The following is a 20,789-nucleotide window of genomic DNA, read 5'->3' on the forward strand; positions in this document are numbered from 1 at the left end:
TTCCTTCTCAATTCCACTGCATCCTCTTTAAAAGGAGGCTCCAGAGCTGATTCAAGGTGCTATATTCAAGGTGTGATAGTGCCTCTGCTTTATACAGTGGTGTCTGACATTTTTCTGTCTTACTCTCTGCCCTTACTTAATCTATTTCTGTTTTCTTTCTGTTTCCCATTCTGTTTTTTTTTTTATGAGTACACTGCATATTCATGAAAGTGCTTATTAAAATTTCCAACACCTCTTCCTTTGAAAGCTGATGGTGAGGTCACAGCCCACTGTCCTGTATTTAAGGCTAGGACTGTTTCTGTAATCCACCCCAATTTACATCTGTCAACACTGAGTATCATCTAATGTTTTTTACCTGTAGCTGTTCAATGAGGCTTTTCTGCAAATCTTTGTATTTAATTGTCTCTAAATTGAGAGACTACATAAAATTGAGAGTCTAAATTGAGAGAAAGTACAGAAATTAATTCGTTTGATTGGGCTAAAAAACTGGAGTCTTTGGAAGCACAGAAAAAATTAATTTTAATGAGTGGAAAGGGAAAACTGACTGGATCATCACTATAATCAAGCAAGACAAGAAAGAACATTCAGCTTTGCAGGACATAAATCTAAGATAATCAGCTGACAACATAAGAAACTATTATTGAAATATGAAAAAATATTTTATTGAACTGTATTTTAACAATTTAGAAGGAATAGAAATAAACTGAGCACAGACAGAAGTCTTAAAATGAGTTGCAAGAGGCCCCTTTATCACTTTTTCTGAAACTAAGAAGGGAGAAAGAGAGTCACAATGCAGTGGAGGCTGGATATATCATTATGGATAGCCCCAGCAGCATCAAAGCCATACTTTTGGGAGATATTTGAAGATAATGATAGATTGTCTAATTAAAATGATAGAACAATTTAAATTACTTTAGAAGCAGAAGGAAAGCTTAATTGTTTACTCTGACAAAATGTGTGTCCCAGATAATAAATTTAATAGAAAGAAATGGTCCATAAAAAATAAAGGCAAGAAGCACAGATTTTAATTGAATCATCTTTTGTTTAAGATACACAATAATATTGTCTCTACTATTCAGATTAACAACCTAATTCTTGCTACTTTGTGTCTGAAACATTGAAGAAAAGCTGTTTATCAAAATGTTTATCAAATAATAGTTGGTCTTCATCAACACAGAACAAGTGAGATGTCACAGTGATTATTTGATAAAATGAATATAACTAATGTACCAAATAGAATTGCAATTTCATGCCAGCTTGGCTGCTCCTACCAATAGAGATTATTTTCAAAAGACAAAGTAAGGATAAATAAACATGTGGGCAGAGCCATAAATGAGCCCACAGATACAGAGCTCCAATTGCCATCTGTTAACGGTTGGAAGTCATGCTAAGAGCAACAGCAGTATATGTAAGGAAAAGTTATTATAAAACTATTGTCAATATTAAATGAAAAAAAAAAAAGAAATAGAAAAAAAAATTAAGAAAAACCAAATTGCTTGATGTGACAAGTTAAAAATGTATCATTTAATGTGAAATGCATAATGTTCAAAAAGTGAAGAAAATCATTGGACTATTGTAAAGATGACAAATGAGGCAAAAATGTAAGGATAGCTTGTAACTTCCATTAGACAAACCTATATAAATATAGAAAAATAGACAAGGTCTAGGACTAACAAGAGCTTTTCCTACATTTCTGAATCAGATGGAGCATACTGCAGTCTAAGCAGGCTGGTAACAGTGGTTCTGAGTTTATTTGTTATGCTATGCTTGTTTCAGACATCCATAAAAGCTTCCAAAAGCATGCCCATTTTTCCAAATATATATAACTAGATGCATTATCTTTCAGTACACATTTTTCTTGCTTTTATCATTAGATGACTATGTTATTTTGACTGCAAGTTGACCATTATACATTGAAATGTCTCTCAAGAACCTACACAGCTATGGCATAATGGGCCAAGGGGAGGGGGGACGATAATAGAAAACAGAAGAGAGTACAGGCCACGTTGATCAGGTGGAGGACATGGCCAAACAAGCATTCTGAGCTATTTACATGTGCCTGGCCCTTTTTATCTCTGTACTCTTGTTTCTCCCCAAATCACCTAATTTTCTCTTTTAGACCCCGGTAAATCCTGTGCTATGCTCTTCACCTACATCTCAAAATGCGTCCCATACCCCATGATAGTTACACCCCTCTGTCCAAAAGGTGATCCACTGTTGACTCATCATGGGGTGTGTCACACCTTGACACTAGGGCTGAAGGTATCCTGACAGCCCTGGGAGGGATCTGGACAAGGTGTTCCTTCCTCTGAATCCTTATTTTGGGTCCTGTCTGCTGTTGTGCTCTGTGCTTCTCTGGGATTATGGAGATGGAGCTGTGATGGGCTGGTAGCCCCTGGGATGGGGTGGGACTTGACTGCTGATTTGCAGAGTTAAATGCTTCTGTGACTTCCAACTGGGCTGGGGGGTTAGGGTGGCGGGAAGGAGAGGAGAACACCATCGATACCCAACACTTTGGAAAAGAGACTATGAGACTATAGAGCCTATGTCTACATGGGCAGATTGACTAATTCCCCCAAGTGACTTTGCTTCTTTAAGCTGCAGATAAAGGGATCTATATCATTTAAGTTGAGTGCAGTTATTGAGCTCTGGCTTTTCAGTAGGCTTGTGTGAAAGCAGCCAGCATTTAAACCCTTAGTCTGATAAATTTCCTTTCACATTTAAATTAGCAAAATATTGCTTGCATTTTTTTTTTTTTTTTGCAGACTATAAACCTCCTCCAGTGTTTATTATCACAGAGTTGAGTAGAGTTGTTAAATTGCTACCATCCCTGTAATCAGCCTTTATTTTTCTTTTTTCCTATTTTTGTTTACACTTCTATCTAAGCACAGAATGGAGGCATTTCCTGGTTTGTACAGGAGACTGATACAGACTGTAAAATATAAGACCAGTATGCTTGAAATATCTGAGTACAAGAAATTTTGATATATAAGATGCAGAATTCTTAAATAGTAAATATCAGTCTATCATTGTACTGCAGGATGGTAATGGCCTCCTAAATGCAAGTGAAGTAGGAATGGTTCACTCACCAGGACTAGAAATGTACACCTGGTGTTGGTAATAAATTGGGCTCTTCTGGGAAGATTTTGGTCATAAATGAGGCCTTTTGTTGAGCCAAGAATCAAGAGCAAGCACTTTGTAAATACAAATGCAGATTTAAAGGGAGAAGGATTTCAAAGGCTTGTGCATTGCTAAAATGAGTAATTGTGTCATTTGCAGTGTTTTAGACCAAACTTCAGTGGTTTAGTCTCACATATGTTCACATATGAGACAACATGAAGCAGAGTCCTAACTGTGACACTGTATTTAGCAAACATACCCTGGGAAAGGGTCATTCACAGCAATCTGTAAGGTTCTTCTTTGAAACATTTCTGAGCAACACTTATGGTAATGTTTCACAGCCCCAAGAATTCCAGCAGGTTTTTTGTGGGATGTATTCCCCCATGTATAAAATTAATTTCAAAGTGTTAAAGTGGGAATAGTCACTCGCTTCAAGTTCTGTAGAGTGAAAATCAGCCTGAAAACGAATTGTGTCTGTGCAGCTATATTTGGCACTCAATGTCACCTTCAGAGTTGTTTGGGTCTGAAGACTGAGTTGTGCAGTTCGGTGGCAGCAGATGCCCAAAGGGAATTTCCTGAGCTAAAAAATATGCAGGGTTGCTCTTCTTACTGTTTAAGAGAATTTATTTTCTGGGTTATTTTATTTTCACTGGGCCTTAATTTCCCCCATGCCTCCAATATGACGAATGTCATAAAAGTTGTAAAAAACACATATAGGCACACTCATACACTATTAATGTCCCTGCTCTACTAGCAGTTTTTCAGAATCATAGTTTCATCTCTGAGCAGTGAAGTCACTTTTATTATTTCAAATTTCAGTTCCCAAAGTAAAACTGATGACTCCATGGTTACTGATGTCACAAGACAGATAAAAGGAATCCGTAAGTCCTGGAGGTGGGAGGGAAAGTCATACACCAGAATGACCCATGAAGCAGATCACTAACTCGTGATACAACAGTCTTCCACACATCAGGAGTATTTTACTACCACCTTGAACCCTCAGCTGGCACTGCACCACCCTGCAGCTCTAGCACCCCATATCTTTTCCTCCTTGGACTTCCCCAAGTTTCCAGTGAACAAAGTGGGTTTGCGTGCCAAGGTTACCCTGCAGCCCATGGTTAAGACCGTGGTGGAGGCAGCTGTCCCCGTCCAGCCCGTGTAGGCTCACAGTGGAGAAGATATCCACCTGCAGGCCATGGAGGATCCCAGGCTGTGACCCCATGGGAAGCCTGCGCTGTAGCAGGGTCTGGCAAGACCTGTGGACCCATGAAGAGAAGAGCCCACACTGGAGCAGTTTGATGGTACGACTTGTGACCCTGTGGGAAACCCATGCTATGAAGAACTGCAGTCCATGGAAAGGACTCATCCTGGAAAAGTCCATGGAGGACTGTGTCCCATGGGAGGAACCCCATACTGGAATAGGGGAAGAGTATGAATAGTTCTTTCACTGAGGAGGAGGGAGTGGCAGAGGCTTCATCCACAACTGCCATGCCCCATCACCCTGTGTCAGTTGTGGAGGAGGAGGTAGAGAATTCAGAAGTGAAGTTGAGCTCAAGAAGAAAGGGAGGGAGGGGGCAAATCTTTTAAGAACTGGTTTTATTTCTCATTACCCTACTCTCATTTAATTGACATTTTTTTCCTCAAGTCAAGCTTGTTTTGTCCATGACATGACAGTAACTGGTTGTCATGGGATGAGAACAGACAAGCCCTACCTTAGCCTCAGAATTCAGCAGAAGCTTAAATTTAAGGAATTATTCTGGCCCACAAGTTCTAATGATGGCAAAACAGATCTATTTATAAAAATGAATTGTTTATTAAATACACAGGAGATAAGAGATGAAAGATCTTAATCAGAATTACTTACTACACAGTATAAACCTAAAGAACTACTAGTGGATTGCAGCATAACATAAAACAGAGCACTATATCAAGGGATATAACTATATAAAAGCTAGCAAAATACATAGTATTAATTAGGAGTCGAATGTAATTTACCACTGAAATGACATTAATGTGCACAGATTCCTTCCCTTAATTCCTGAGGAGTAACGATGAAGCATCCCTACTCATGGGAGAAACTCCACACAGTTCCAAGAAAACGTACAGGTTTCTGCTTTATGAAAGCTTGATGTGACTTATATAGCTGTAAATTGAGATGTCTGTCAGTCAGAAACCTGGCTTCTCTTCCCAAATCTCACTTCAACAGTAAGATGTTTATTGGCAGCTGGGAGATGCCAGACTAGCCTTAACTCCATGGTGCCAAAATAACTCACTGCAAGACAGCTTGTCCTGCTTGAGTTACCTGGCGGGTTAAGTAACAACAGATAAGTTTGGAGGGGGCTGGGGGCGAGGGGCAGGACGCCCTGCTACACTGGTGAGTGATCTTTCCCTGTCCTTATTGCAAGCCAGGTAATCTCATTCTATTTTCTCCATCCATCTGAGGAGGGGAGTGACTTAGCTGCTTTGGTGGGCATATGGTGTCCAGCCAGGGTAAATCCACTACAGCTTGAACACTGTTAATATAACACTTAGTAGTAATTTCAACTCTTTTTTCAATATTGTCTTTGCAAATAATTCGTCTTTGCAACAGCCCTGTGTATCACTTAGGAAAGACTGCCTTGAGAGCTGCTCAAATGAAAGGAATTTGAGGTTGCAGCTGAACATGTGCCAGCATGCACCCCGGTGGCCAAGAAGGCCAATGCCATCCTGGCCTGTATCAGCAGTAATGTGGCCAGCAGGCCCAGGGCTGTGATTCCTCTCCTGTATTTGGCACTGGTGAGACCTCAAATGCTGTATTCAGTTCTGGGCCTCTCACCAAAGAAGACACTGAGAGTCAGGGGCATGTCCAAAGAACAGTGAAGCTACTGAAGGCTCTGTAAAACGGTTCCTATGAGGGGCAGCTGAGGGAACTGTGTATGTTTAGTCTGGAGAAGACTCAGGGGTAACCTCATTGCTCTGTAGCTACCTGAAAGGAGTCTGTAGTGAGGTGGGGGTCAGTCTCTTCTGCCGTGTCTCAAGGGGCAGGATGCAGCAGCTACCTGCCACGGCCATGAGCGGATGAAGTGCACCAGCTTGCACCGCTTGTATAAGGCCAGGGGCCACCACAAGAGTGGGCACTCCAGGGGAATGGCTCCGGCCACCCTGGTAGTGCTGAGTGCTGCCATGTGGGTGACACAGCTTTGGTAATTGAAACACGCTGGGAGGAAAAGAAGAGATGAAGGAATGGACAATCGTTTGCGTGCCCAAAGAGTCTTTATTTCCCTGGATGGGGCAGAAACAAAGGTTCTCTTGGGGTGGGAGCAAGGACGAATAACAATAAAATCAATGTTGCAGCAACTTAAATAGGGGGTGGGCAGACAGGGGTGTAAACCTGTCTCAACCTATAGGGGTAAAGTACAAGGGGATTACATAAATCATAATAACCAATGACAGTGTGACAGGGGTTGGTACAAAACCAGAGAACAAATGGACGAGCAAAACTGGGGTGACTGACCCAGAAACCTCTGGAAGAAACTGGGAGTGGTTACAGGATTGACAACTAGAAGGGTGGTGACAACTTTGAGTGACAGAACCAAACAAGGAAAGAGCAGGGAGGAGTGAGGAGATTGACAGTTAACCGGGGAGCCAAGTGGCGGGAACTTTTGGGGTAAACAACTTGGACTGAACCAATTGTGAGGGAAAGAAATGGGGGGTTACAAGGAACAAACCATTCTAAACTAACATAAATTAGCTACCTAAATCTAACTTTTATGAACCTAAAGACGCACCTCAACAGCAGGACAAGAGGAAATGGCCAAAAATTGCACTCTGGGAGATTCAGATTAGGTATTACCAAAACAATATCATTGAAAGAGCGGTTAGGCATTGAAATATGCTGTCCAGGAAGGTGGTGGAGTCACCATCTCTGGGAGCATTTCAGAGGCATCTGGATGTGATACTTGGGGATATGGTGATTATTGTGGTGCCAGGTTTTTGGCTCGACTGGATGATTGTGAAGGCCTCTTCAAACCTTGATGATTCTGCAATTCTGTGAATCAATGAAATATGAACAGACCTTTAGGAGAACTCTATACTATTCATCCCACACTGTATATGGCTGCTGATCTTGGAGCCAGATACCAAGCTGGTAACTGTTCTCAGTTAGTCAGTGGTAATATAAAAAAAAGTGTATAATCTGATGGCAGTTCTGTAGCCTGAAGTCTTTATCTCTTTCTACCCCTTTAATGTGTCTTGGTTTTTGCAATGTACTCTAAAGCTGTGGTCTGAGATGTATTGCTAGTCAATGCTGAAGGAACATTAATTTTAACTTGTAACAGAAAATTCAAAGATAACCAAACCTTTATTTTCTTTTTTCTTTGTCACTATTTCTTCACTTTGTTAAGATTTTTTTTCAAAGTATAGTTGATTTTTTTCTAACTCCCATTTTTTGTGCTTAGTTCTGATGAGATATACAATATTAGGGAAGTAAGTAGTCAACCATATTGGTACATTTATATAATGGGATAATTTGTCATTTGTTTGTGAGTCAATGGGACATATCATGCATTATTACTTGTTCAATAACGGGAATGCAGAAAAGCAGAATGATAAATGACATAGAACTGACAGAGAGACACAGGACAAGATCAAGGACAAAAAGTTGATAAAAGACTTCAGTACTATGTCAGAGCAATGTGTATTTTAGTCAGTGTTAATTTGGAGTGTTCAAGCAAGGCTCATAATCAAAGTCGTTGGGACACATCTCTGTTCTTTACCACTTCAGACTGTGTACTGCAAGAGCAAGAGTAGAAATCAGTGTGGATGATGTCCAGACTGGAAAAGAAAACTAACTCAATGAAGATAGCTGTGCTCTCTACTAATTCAGCCAGCCTCAAACATTTTACAAATACTGTTTAGAAGGACTGTGTTCCAAGGAAAAGATTATGCAATTTTCTGCAGTCTTGGCTCCATAGCTATATAATGAAAAGGTAGAGAATAAAAAGAAAGGTGGAGCTGTTTTGTTTCACATGATTTTGCCAATCACTGTATTTTTCATACAGGGTTATTACTTTTTCTTTCAATTTTTAAGTTTCAAATATGTACGAGTATGGTAAACTAATCTGCATTAAAATCAAATTAATGAAGGTCATTGCATGAAACAAATCTCAAACACTGATGCACATTTACTGATGACCTTTCACTTTTTTATGTGATTGGATAAAGATCTCTTGACAAACAATATTTGGTGTAGAGAAGAAACATGATTAAAAACGTGGTATAAAATCTATAAGTGGCTGTTCAGATAAAATAAGGAATAGCTGTCAAGCTAGACAGATTGAGTTAACCAGAAATATAAGCTTTTGACTCATTACTAATTAATATTTCTAAATACATTTTACTCTCCAGAGACCAGCACAGGGAGGACTATTTGCAAACATGTGCCTACCTGCATGTGCCGACCTGCTAAGGATAGGGTGGTCAATTAGATACTGCATCTGAAATCTAATAGGTGTGAGAAACTTCTTCAGTACAGTGAAGAAACCAAAATAGTGTGTCATGGTTTCCATTAAAAGTGCCCATGGGACTCCTATTGCCTTAAAAAGTATTATTCCCCTTCAGGACTACATGCCTGATGGAGGTATAGCTCCATATGGTGCTCATGCAGTCCTTCTCCAACTTTCTTGGAAGTCCTCTTTGGGTACTGGAAGGCTGCTACAAGGCAGCCATCTCTTCTCTGGAGAGCCATCTCTTCTCCAGGCTGAACAACCCCAGCTCTCTCACACTCCCATGTCTTCATAGGAAAGGTGTCTCAGCCCTGTGATGGACTTAGTGGCCTCCTCTGGACTTGTTCCAACAGGTCTGTGGCTTTCTTGCTTTGGAGGCTTTTTGTCAATCTTTAATCCAGCTTTATATGGAATACTGGAAGGAGCAAGTACAAAGACAAGAAAATAACTCCCCACTTAGAATGCTCCAAGGAAACAGCTGAGACAATGGCATATCTCATCCTGGGGATAAAGAGTTATCCTCTGTTGGGAATAACTTGTCAGGAAGAGACTCTTGCCAGCAAACCAAATTATCTGACTCTGTGAAGGTACATAAGAGAATTTGCTTTTCCCATTATAAACTGAAGCAGGAAAACAATAAACAAAAATGACTCCTTTATTTTAAAATCTTCTCATCTCTTAAATATTTTATGGTTAATTAAATAAACATAAAGACACAAACAAGAAGGAGGAGAAAAGAAAAAAAAAAAAAAGGAAGAATACTTTGCATCAATGGGGATGTCTGTGTGTCATATTTTCCTGAAGTAGCAAAAATACAGAATTTGAGAGTTCTTCAGTCATGTTCAAGTAATCTAAGGAAATATGGGTTGATTGAAACTAACATCAGATTTAAATATGGGGAAGTTGTGTTGTGCCTCCAATTCAGTCCATGACTCACAGAGGTCTGAGGCTTCAGGTTGTGCTCAGTCAGACTAATTTCTGGTGTCTTCCTAATTAGGATGAAACCACTGTTTCATATGGAAATTTCCTGGCTCCCATCTAAGATCAAGAGCAAGGTCTAATGTGCCACATGGGTGGAGTAGTGCTCAATTAATGGGACAGTACACTCTGTACTGCTGCAAATTCCAAGTCTGTGATAGAAAAAGTTTGCCATGCCTGTGTCTGTACCTTTTCTCAGATGCAGGTACCAAGGCAATGCCTGCCACGTCAGTGCCAATATGGCAGCTTTCTCAGGCTGCAAATTTAGAAACAGATTCCACACTCTAGAGGTGATGATGACATTTTCACAATTACATGCTATTGTTTCTCCCATGCTGTAAGCATTTAGGCGCCTGGATGTACTTAGGCTAATATAGATTTACTTGGAGAGTATTATAATCCTTTAGTAGAGTTTCCCATTTGTGCATGGTGCAGATTTGTATTCCTTCCTCCCCCAGTCCCTCACACTACCTTCATTAATAAAGCTGTGTCCAGTCATGTTTGGTGTGCAGATTGGTTGGAGGTAACTGCTTGAATCTTTTAAATCTACTCCCAGACCCAGTCTTTCAGGATTAAGCTGTCATTCCTCTTTCTCCTGTTTTTAGTGAACCACTACAAGCATTATGTGATCTCTGAGTATCAGCTCCAGGAAATGACTACAGCAGTCTGGCTACTGGGTGCCAGCCCCTAGGAGCCATGTGGGTACTCAGCACCAGCACTCTGTTTTCTGTACAGACATGTATATATTTGATTTTATTTGTAATTCATGTAGGTACTATTCACTGTGCTGCAAATTCATACTTTTATGATGCTTCTTTTTCTTACTTCTTCTACCTCTGAAGAATCATCATTCCATAACCTCATCAGCACATTCTTGTACTGACTTTCACTCAAATGCCTGTCAGAGATGGCATTTCTTTTAACAGGAAAATTTTGTTTTGCATTTTCTTATGTCTGTCTGAGTCTTGATTAAATACTAGTGTACTGTTACTTGTAGCAATGTTACCTAGAGTCCAGGAGATGGCAGTAGTTGCCAATAATTCATTTTTTAAAATAAGCCTGTGTTGACCATTTTGCCCTAACACTGAATTTATTCTTTTTTAATCCAGCTATTAATATTACTCAACCAAGCTTCAGTGGCACAGATATCTTTGGCTATACTTCATTCCTAGCTTATTCTACAATCCCAAATATCACCTTCTACTATGAATTTCGCTTGAAATTTTGGTTGGCAAACCACCATTCAGCTTTACAAGATAATCTGATTTTTTTCACTGGACAGAAGGGCCAAGGTAGGCTTCATTTGTATCACTTATTTTTACAAGCTTTCAAATTCTTATTGAACAAGTAAGATATAAATATGCACAAGTTTTTCTTGATTCTATTTAAGATATAATGTCATTAGTGGGAAAAAGAGTGTCTTCAAAATTGTATTGTTTTGTAAAGACAGAGTAATCTATCAGGTTATAGAAATGTTTCTTTTTATTAAGGAAGAATATAATTACTTCCAGAAAGTGAAGTCAACAGTTAATCTGAGGTAGTGTATTTCTGAACAAAATAAATGGAAACCAGAAGGTCAAGGTTCCCTTTTTTTAATTGTTAACATAAATTTCATTATTGATCACTGAACACTGTATTATTTGCACAAAATAGGAGACCCTCAACCCTGAGATATCGCAATACAAATTAGCCCAAGCTAATTATGAGTAAATTGAGCTAAAGTCTGTGTAGCAAGGCATTCAACTTGGTCTGATTAACACAGCTGAGAAGCAGGTTATGTAGATCTACTTAGAATATTTGTACTAAGATTTTAACAATACTTAAGGTATCTCTCCACAGCACCCCTCTGTGGCAGGCTGCATGGCATCAGCATGGCACAGGTAACACTACTTGTGTTCTGTCCATCTCAGCATTACTCTAAGCATAATACTAATGAAAGTTGAGAAAATTTTATGCAATTTGATGCAGACTTAAAGCAGTCATAGGTCATAGATACTTCATAAGTAACGTATTTTTATTTTAATCATTTCTGCAATTGGAGCATGACCTAACTTTTGGGTTTGGAGCTGTCCTATGGGATTGTTGAAGCCTAGGAGGGAGGTTGGATGATGTGTCTTAGGTCTAAAGCCATCACAGTAGGAAAGTGATTTAGGTGTGATAGTAGAAGTCTCTACTACTTTAGTAGATCTTTTACCATATCTGGAACATCACATAAGTTTTGTAGATATGGCCCTTGACCTACAGTTACCCTACACTTATGCTGAACAGTATTGGAAAATTAATGCTTCAGAAGAATGCAGGAGGGAAGAAATTATTATTTGCTGGTTTAAGATACTGAGCTCCCAAAATGCATTATTAAAAATCAATTTTGGGGAGGCATTATGAAGTTACATATATATCTAACAAAACAATTGCAGTATATCACATCAGTAGGATACAGGGGATACCTCATTTGCTATATTAATACATTGGATATTTTCTTAGGTCTTCCTTTCTATTAAATTTCTTTACTTAAATTCCTATACCCTCTGAGGCTTCTTCCCCTTTCTCCCTGTGTCAGACTTGCAGGAGTCAGACTGTTAATGTATTGCAATGGCAACTAAAACTTGTTAGTGAAGAACAGCTCTGCAGTTTATCTATGATATAATTAAGTCTGCTACTTTTCATTTGCAAACATCCTGTCAAATTTAGCCAGTGCAGCTCAGCTGATCAACTCCACTTTAGTGTGCCATAAGACCCTGGTACTCAGTTTATCAGGTTGATTACCCAAATTAGCCCAACACAAATTGGTATTAACCACTCTGAATGGATTTAAACCCAAAACTTAGCTCTGCTTCTATCTGTGTGGAAATCAGAAATTGCTATTTTTTTTCCCAGACTTCAGCAAAAGACATGGTCAAACCTGGTTGATCCTGCTAACTGATCTCTATTCATATTATTTTAATTACATCCAGGTAGAACTCTCATCATACCACATTTTATTCCTGTGACAGTCACCATTCACTTTCAGGCAGCTTTTCCTTTCACTTGTTATTATTAATTTTTGTGGATGGATGAAATATTGTCTTTCTTTTTTGGGTAGCTGAGCAGAAATGGTGCACGGAATTTAAATTACCTAAAACCTATCCATCTAATCATTCAGAAAGCAACATTCAAAAGAAAATGTCTGCATCATTAAATTTTTATAAGAAATTCTGTTGTAATATGAACACAAAGAAATCATTAGAACGTTCTTTTCAATGACAAGAATGAACCACCACATTCAGACATGTTTCTGCAGCCTTGGGAACTGAATTTCAAACACCTGTTTGAAACATTTCCAATTGTAGGAAATGTAACCAAACAAAAATTATACCAATTAATTAACTGTCTTTATTCAGGATGGAGAAAATACAAATATGAAAAGTAGAACACCAATGGTATGAAATAATCTGATTCTTTTTCAGTTACAATAATCAAAGGAGCACGCCAAAAAAATTTGCTCAAATATAAAAGATAAATTGCACTAAAATTTGTCTCAAAAAGGCCTGCCTGCAGGGTGTACACTGTATGTAGGTCTTGGAGTCATATTTGGCTGATCTGAGTTTTTAAAAAAGTCTTACTGGTGTCATTTTTATTAATGAGAATACTAGCATTCTGGGCTTATTATGCAGTTGCCAGGCAGAAACCTGGCTTGTTATTACTTTGCATATCATTTGTGTGTGTGTGTGAACACTGTGGTACAGCAGTCAGGTGTTTCTGCATCCCCATGTCGAACAATGGGTGGGCACCTGCCAAGGGCAAGACTCAACAAACACAGAACAATGAGGTAATGGTAAAATGCTGTTGATAATTTGTGATTTTTCTCCTTAGTTTAAATGGTTGGGAAGACTGAGCACCCCACATTTTAACAAAAAAAAGCAGTTTCTTACGAAGTGAATATTGCTTATTTCACAAAGATGATGCTTTTGTTTTAACAATTTACTGAGCATTGAACAATAGCACTCTCAACAGGAGAAGCATGAGGGTTTTCACAGCCAGTGATCTTCCAATAAGGAAGTACTTTCTAATACTGAATTTGCATTTTCCCCTTTCTCTATTTCATCCCATTCCTTGTAGTTAACATTCTCTTGCTGCACCCTACCTGATTCCCCTCTATTGTTGTCTCTGCCCAAACCACAGGCATCAATTTCATAGCTAACCTCTTGTGAGTTACTATAAAATTCTGTCCCAATACATAGCTAAAGTTAAAAGCTGTCTCATTTATGCAGACTATTAACATTATTTTATTCTGCCCCAACCCTGACAGAGTTCAAGGCCAGGGTTAAGACCTTGAGCAACTCAATCTAGTTGATGGTATCCCTGCCCATGGCAGTGGGTGTTGGGAGTGGATAATCTTTAGGGCCCCTACAACCTCTTAACTGTCTATGAGTCTATGATTATCTTCACTATCAAGTCAATTTTGTAGAGTGCTGACACTGTTGCATGTCTTTAATACACTTTAATTCTGAAAGAGCATTTTTAAAAAATCAAAAAACCTTTTAAATAACAGTTTGCCTTTAATGTGCTTCCCCTAGTTTTGCAAGTCAAATGACATAAGTATATTGTAGATACAGCTGAAAATAGAAACTTTAGTAAAGGTTTTTAGAAAAGAATTGTTATTTTCAGTTTGGAAGTCCTTCACTGTAATATGCCATTGTAACTGAAAGCAATGGGATTTGATGCAGTAATGGATAAATCATGAACAAATCATTGTAATAAAAAATGAATAGTGTTTGTGTTCTATACAACTGAATGTAGCTGCACACTTTCTACAGAGGCAGTGGATTTATATTCTTTGGAATAAGAATTTACTTTTCTTTTTCTATAGATTCCTATTTCATCAGAATAGTAGCTCTATAGAAAAAAAAAACAAACTTCTGTATAGAAAAAGCACAGTATACCCCAGATTCATTTCCAGAATAGGAGATAAGGGGAATATGTCAGTTTTGGCCGTGAAGCAGCTGTGTGCAGAGATTCAATGGGAGGACAATATAAGTAGCATATTTTTTCCTGGGGAAAAGCCTACTTCATCTTTTGCAAATGAAGAAAATTTCACATGCATTTGAAACAGGGGCATCAAAACACACATTTGAAATGAGGGCCACTGTGTGACTCTGAAGGAACAAATAGGAAGAGACCTTCCCTGAAACATATACAAAACAAGACAGCCTTATGAAACCAGAAGAAAATATCAAAAAAGATACAGTGCACAGGCATGAGATTGAGCACTGAATTGCTTGAATTCACAGGAGAGTTGTAAAAAGAAATGGATGACTTTGAATTTCAGTTCAGGACATCCTAAGGCACAAGTGAGAACATTCTTCACTTTCACCATTGTTTGTATCCTAGTTCTTTTACCATAAACAAAGAAAGGTTAGGTTTGATAAAAAGAAACAAGTTGATCAGGTTTTCTCTAAACAATGGTGGTTCCTCCCTTGCTTGCATGAGAAGAGAGACTGAATGCTCTTTAAAGATGAGAGTGTAAAAATGTGTTTATTTGAATGACCAGCAATAGCTCCAGGAATTGAACTCTTACTCACAGGCTTTGTGGCAGACTTAAAATCCTTCAAATGAGATTTCATACTGTAGTTACTAAAATCACACAACACTTATAGTATGCAGGCCTAAATGTAAAGAAATTAAATTATTTACTGTAAACTGGAAAATCAGTCAGTTCTAACCTGAAAGTTAAGAAGGCTTAAAGAATTAAAGCACTTGGCAGACCAAGGAAATTCCATCAATGAACATCCTAGAGCTGCCTTAATCAGGGGCAGGCGCATCAAAGTCTCCAGGTGCTCTTGAGTCAAGGGCAGCTGAAGGAGCTTGATAGAAGCTGCTAGAGCTTCTTCAGAGCTATTCATGTCCCTGTTACTCCCCTTGCCTCAGAGCAGCAGGTGTCCTCTGGTTTTGAGGCTCTTGAAGTACCTATAATGAAAGCTGAAAAGCTGAAAGCATCCTGGAATAGGATTAAGGCAGGGCCTATTCTCATCGGCAACTTGAAATTTCTACTTTTTCTTTTTTTTTTTTTTTTTTGTTTTTTTAAATTTGGAGGAACTTGAAAAATTATTTATATTCCAGAGGGGAAGGAACAGCAATTACTGCTAAATCCCCCAGGGTTGAACTGTTGACAGGTTTTGTAGATATCACTCACTTAACTGTAGTATGAAAAAATCTTCCCTCAAAAATCCTATAAATGTTTAAAATCTCTACAGTTTCTATTTTAAATACACAAGAATACTGAAAATAGTATTACAAGTTAAACAGAGACTATTAGAAATATATAGTAAACTCATAAACTTCCTGGCTAAAGTTTTGCTAATCTGCTAATTTCTCTGTGGATTTGGAGTACATTTTACACACTGGTGTTCACTAAATCCTGGAACAAGTAGTTAATCTTTTTTTTGTTTTTTCAGGTCTGAATGGAGATGATTTCTTGGAGTTAGGCCTCCGAAATGGGAGAGTGGTATATAGCTACAACCTAGGTTCTGGCACAGCAACAATCATTAGCAAACCACTTGATCTGACACTCAATGTTCATGTCATCCATCTTGGCAGAAATCTCCAGAAAGGCTGGCTGAAGGTAAAAAAGAAGGACATCCTTAAAAAGGATAGCTCGTAGATAAAAGTGTTCTCTGTGCTTTTTCACGTTTTACATGGAAAATTTAATTTATTTTTTTGTGCTTCCCTATAAAGCTGGGAGGATTTTTTTCACTAGGAATTCCTAAATAAAGGCAAATCCCTTTGTTTTAACAAGTATTAATGTTTCATTGAAAGGTGGATGATCAGAAGAATAAAACTGTCACTTCTCCTGGGAGGCTGGTTGGACTCAATGTCTTCAGTCAGTTTTATTTAGGAGGCTATCGTGAATATATTCCAGAACTCCTACCAAAGGGACACAGATTTAAGAATGGCTTTCAAGGTAAAGATTGCACCATTTTCAATTCCTTTTAATATATGCATCAGATTGTATATCTTTCTTTCATAGGCAACTGAAACAATCTCTGTCTCATCAGGAAACAAACTAGAATCAATTTGGCTGAATTCCTGTGGCTTTTTCATTATTTCACTATGATAACTAAGAAGCTAAGATAACTGAGACAATGCAAAAAAGAGGCTTTGCTAAATAATTTTAATATTTTCTGTTTCTGCTAAAATGGAAGTTTTCCACTGTAATGTTTGCCATGTAATCTCTTTGTATATATCCCTGTTCTACAGTATCACTTTGAAAGAATTCCTTTCTCTGAAGTACCTTAGGTTCTTCTCCCACTGTGACTGGCAGTGCTAGTTTGGGTGATAGCTTTCATGCTGAAAACTTCTTTCTGAAAGAAATCTGACTTTTTTTTTTTCCTGGCATTATGATCTAGGTCTCAAGACAGGACTTGGCTAAATCCTTTTGCAAGTATTTATCAAGCAGATAATAATTTTTACCTCAAAAATTATTTTGAAGCTTTATTAATCTGTTTTCAACTCCTACCAGATCAGCAATGAAGCAAAGGACTTGTTCATAACATTTTATTTTTGTTCTTTACTTCCAAAGAAACAATGTTCTTGATATTTGCAAGGTAAAATTTCAATTCATTTTAAGCACTGGAAAACCTTTCAAATAAAAAGAAAACATTTTGCAATAGTAAAACAGAGTTTGAGGTCTCAATTATGAAACTGAGGGTATGTTATGAAATGCAAGCATAGCAATTCTCACTTTCATACACTAAAACACTGCATTTCCATTAAAAGCATGTAACTGCTTTATTTCCAGCCATTACTTCACTTTTAGTTCTTACACTGAGATTTCCTCAAATTCAATTTCATATCATATGGTCAACTTCTCACTCAGAATGCCATATGAATGAACATCTCATCTGTCTCTGTCTTTTCAGGAAGCATGGATTGTATAGTTACACCTTTCATAGCCTCTTAGCACCTTGCAAATTGGCATATCATAAAACATAATGTCTGTGCAACTATTTTAATAGGGTCAATATCTCTGAAGTACTTTTGGCATTTCTGTAGACATGCTAATGTTAGAGGTGACTAACAGGAATCTCTAGTGCTTTACTTTAACCACAAATATTTTGAGTTTTCCAGGTTCCTCATGTTCCAAATGTATTGTAATGATCAAATTTCTACAAATTCAGTATGAATAATTTTTTAAAACCATGAAGTTCATGTACTATTAGTTACCATGCTATTTATTGATTTTTTCATGCTCATTACAAAGAAGCATTACTGCAAAATTTTGGGAAACATGTACCATAAACAGTTTTGTCCCTGGCATTTACAGTATTAAGACTATTATATTTGCTAATTCATTCCATGCTCCTGTTCCCAGTAGCAGCTTGTCTCTGTTCTCCAGAGCATAGACTTTCAAGGAATCTGCACTTTCCTATGATCAATTTCTTCCAATGTTTTCTTACGTAGTCAGCATCTCATTTCTTCTTCTAGCTCAGAAATCTCCCCAGTTCCAGTTCTCAAGATAAGAAATAAATCTCCATAGATTTTTTTTTTCCAGAGTGAGAACTGCAATACCACTAACAGAGAACAAAATTTTGAACTATTTTACTTCAGCCAAACTGCAGCTGTAGGGATCTCACAGAAACTCTGGAAGTGACAGCCAAGATAAATTTATCTAGGACATAGTTGATTAAATCACTGAGACTTTTGGAACCCTGCTCTTGGCTCCTTTTAAAGACATGATTTATTAATACCATTTTGCTTCTAATACCAGAGTGTATCTCTCCTTTTGTAAGAAATCACTATTGGATGAAGAAACATTGAGACCAGCCTTACTGCTGCAGACTAAATGTCCCCAGTGTCAGTGTGCAATAATTTAGGATTTTTACTCTGTACAATTACAGTTTCAGACCATTTCCTCCCTGACCTGCATGCCTTTAGCACTTGTTCAAGTAATTTCCACAGAGGAGGAAGAAACTGAACACAAATGTTTTTAATAAATTGTCATTTAATAATCAAAAGTTGTGGAATTTTTCATTTAGGAAATCAGCACCTAGAGATTCTGTTGAAAGGCTGAAGGATGTTTGATGGTACTGTAAGCAATTTGCAAAGTTTCATTCAGTCCCCATGAGAAGCTGAAGAAACTGGTAAAGGTGGAGCTCAGATGAAGCAGCCAAGTTCTTGTGGACTTTGAGGCTCTTTGCACTTTATATGACTTTGAGGTTCCTTGGAGTCTTACAGGAGCTTTTTGTAAATGGGATAGCTTACTTAAGTGTTCATCTTCTTTTCATTTCCTATAACAGTGTAATTAAGGGACCTTGAGAGTTTTCTGAGCACAGTGCTGATGCTCTAAAAAGTCAAATGTGAGGTTTAGGCAGCTGAAAGTCTTGTGGCCAAAGAGACTCAGCCTGGTCATTAATGGACAATCTGAAAAGGGAGCATAAAACCAACTGACTCATGTTCAAAGGTCTGCACAACTTAGCACTATGGCTCATCTACACAGAATGAGACAGAGAATTATTTGGGAAAAGCCGGAAGTTACAGCTGAATTTCCAGCCCTTCCATCTCTGAAAGAGGCAGAGAGAAATCTGGTGTCGGCGACAAAAGAAGAAGAGTTCTGATGTGTCATGCTCTGTGCTACCATGACTGCAGGATGCAGCCTCTAGCCATTGATCCAATTGATGGAGAGCCAGGGCTTGAATCTAGAAATAAGTGAGGAGCAGAGAAAGAGGAGCAACTGATTGTTCCTGTGGTCCTGTTCCTAAGCAGGATGAAGCGTGGCTATAGAAGTAATCTGTTGTTTGACAGCAAATACTATTAAAAGGAGGAGTAAATAGGTTAAAGAAACTCTTACCACAAAGCTGAACTGTTGAAGAATCTCTTTCATGCTGAAAGAGCCACCTCTTCACATAAATGATTTTGCAAAGTAAATAAAATTGCAGGTACTGCAGTCACTTTTTAAAAATAGAGTAAACCCAGAACACAGTTGAGTTTCAAATAGATACAAATATAGCCTTTCAGTCAAAGTTTAAGCTCATAATAAGCTAGAATACATTACATTACTGCCAGGGTTAAGACTACTTATCTTTATGTTCCTGCACCACCGATATCACAGAAGGAAAGTGAGTTCTGAACTGACTTTTAGTCAGTGCTGTATGATTCATACAGGCACCTCTAGGTGTTTGGGTCACAGCTCTGAGAAGACTTGAGTAGTCACTGTCAGGGCCATCTCTTAGACCAACACCCCATTACTCACAAACAGCAAAGAAAGACAGGGGAAGAGCAAAGCATTTAAGGATAGGTAGGATTTAAGAAATCAGTAAATTCAGTACTGCATTCAGATACAAAATATTTATCAGTTCTCTTATTTCTATCAGTTCTCTTGCTGCACTTTCAGTACATCTTGAAAATGCCTGTTTTGTCTACTTTTTATTCAAATTAGCACCAGGTGCTTACAAGTGGGCAAGGGATCCTAGCAAGAAATTATAGGAAAAATTCTTTGTGTGATAAGGATATATCAGAAAAAATAAATAAAAAGTGAAGCTGAGCAGTGAAGTAATATATTTTATGATAATCCCTCAAGTTTACTTAATCCATTGTTAGTGGCTCTTTAGTGGTTTATGAGCTCTGCTTGACTGGGGTGAAAGCAATAAAATAAATTGATGTAGAAAAGGTCAATAATAGAAAGGTCTAGGTGTGTTATAAGAAGTCACAATTCAGAAGAGTGCAGACAAAAATGTAGTATACCATCTGTGAGTGTACAGTCTTGGTGTCTGATTTCTGTTTATGTGCATGAAACTCTGATGTTCAGAATCATGCCAAGTTTAACTCACAAAGTCAGGAACTTCGAGTTCCTCTTGCAAACTTGGCTTTGTCAGGAAACCTCTCCATTATTCAGAATAGTTGGCAGTCTCTCATTAAAAGGGGCCCAGAACTGTTAAAGCTAGGAAATTCAGGTCAGAAACAAGGCACATTCATCAGCTGATCCCTCTGCAGAAGGTTGTATAGCGCTTGCAACAACAGGCTCAAATTGCTGCTCTGACTCATTAAATAAAAGATTCAGTTGAACTTAGCCGGGCCAAAACACTCCTGTACCTTTTACATGCTTTGTTTTCTAGTGCTTAAGAACTGTTCCTAACCTAGATGGCACAGTTAAATTGTGGTTGGTACACTCAAACTAGTCATCAACACAAAAGCCAGTTTATTTTCCATGATGACCTTCAAGTCCTTGGGGAC

At 38.1% G+C, this 20,789-nt stretch overlaps 1 protein-coding gene across 1 annotated transcript in view; it reads left to right on the plus strand.

The window, feature by feature from the left end:
* Positions 1–20,789, plus strand: part of EYS (eyes shut homolog) — a 723,820-nt gene that overhangs the window by 663,742 nt on the left and 39,289 nt on the right. Inside the window, exons 43-45 of the mRNA XM_053938438.1 lie at positions 10,691–10,873; positions 16,016–16,182; positions 16,377–16,521. Of these exons, the coding sequence (XP_053794413.1) occupies positions 10,691–10,873; positions 16,016–16,182; positions 16,377–16,521 (495 nt within the window). The remainder of the gene's footprint in view (positions 1–10,690; positions 10,874–16,015; positions 16,183–16,376; positions 16,522–20,789) is intronic.

Source organism: Vidua chalybeata, chromosome 3 (assembly GCF_026979565.1).
Source record: "Vidua chalybeata isolate OUT-0048 chromosome 3, bVidCha1 merged haplotype, whole genome shotgun sequence".
In the NCBI taxonomy this organism is placed as follows: Eukaryota; Metazoa; Chordata; class Aves; order Passeriformes; family Viduidae; genus Vidua; species Vidua chalybeata.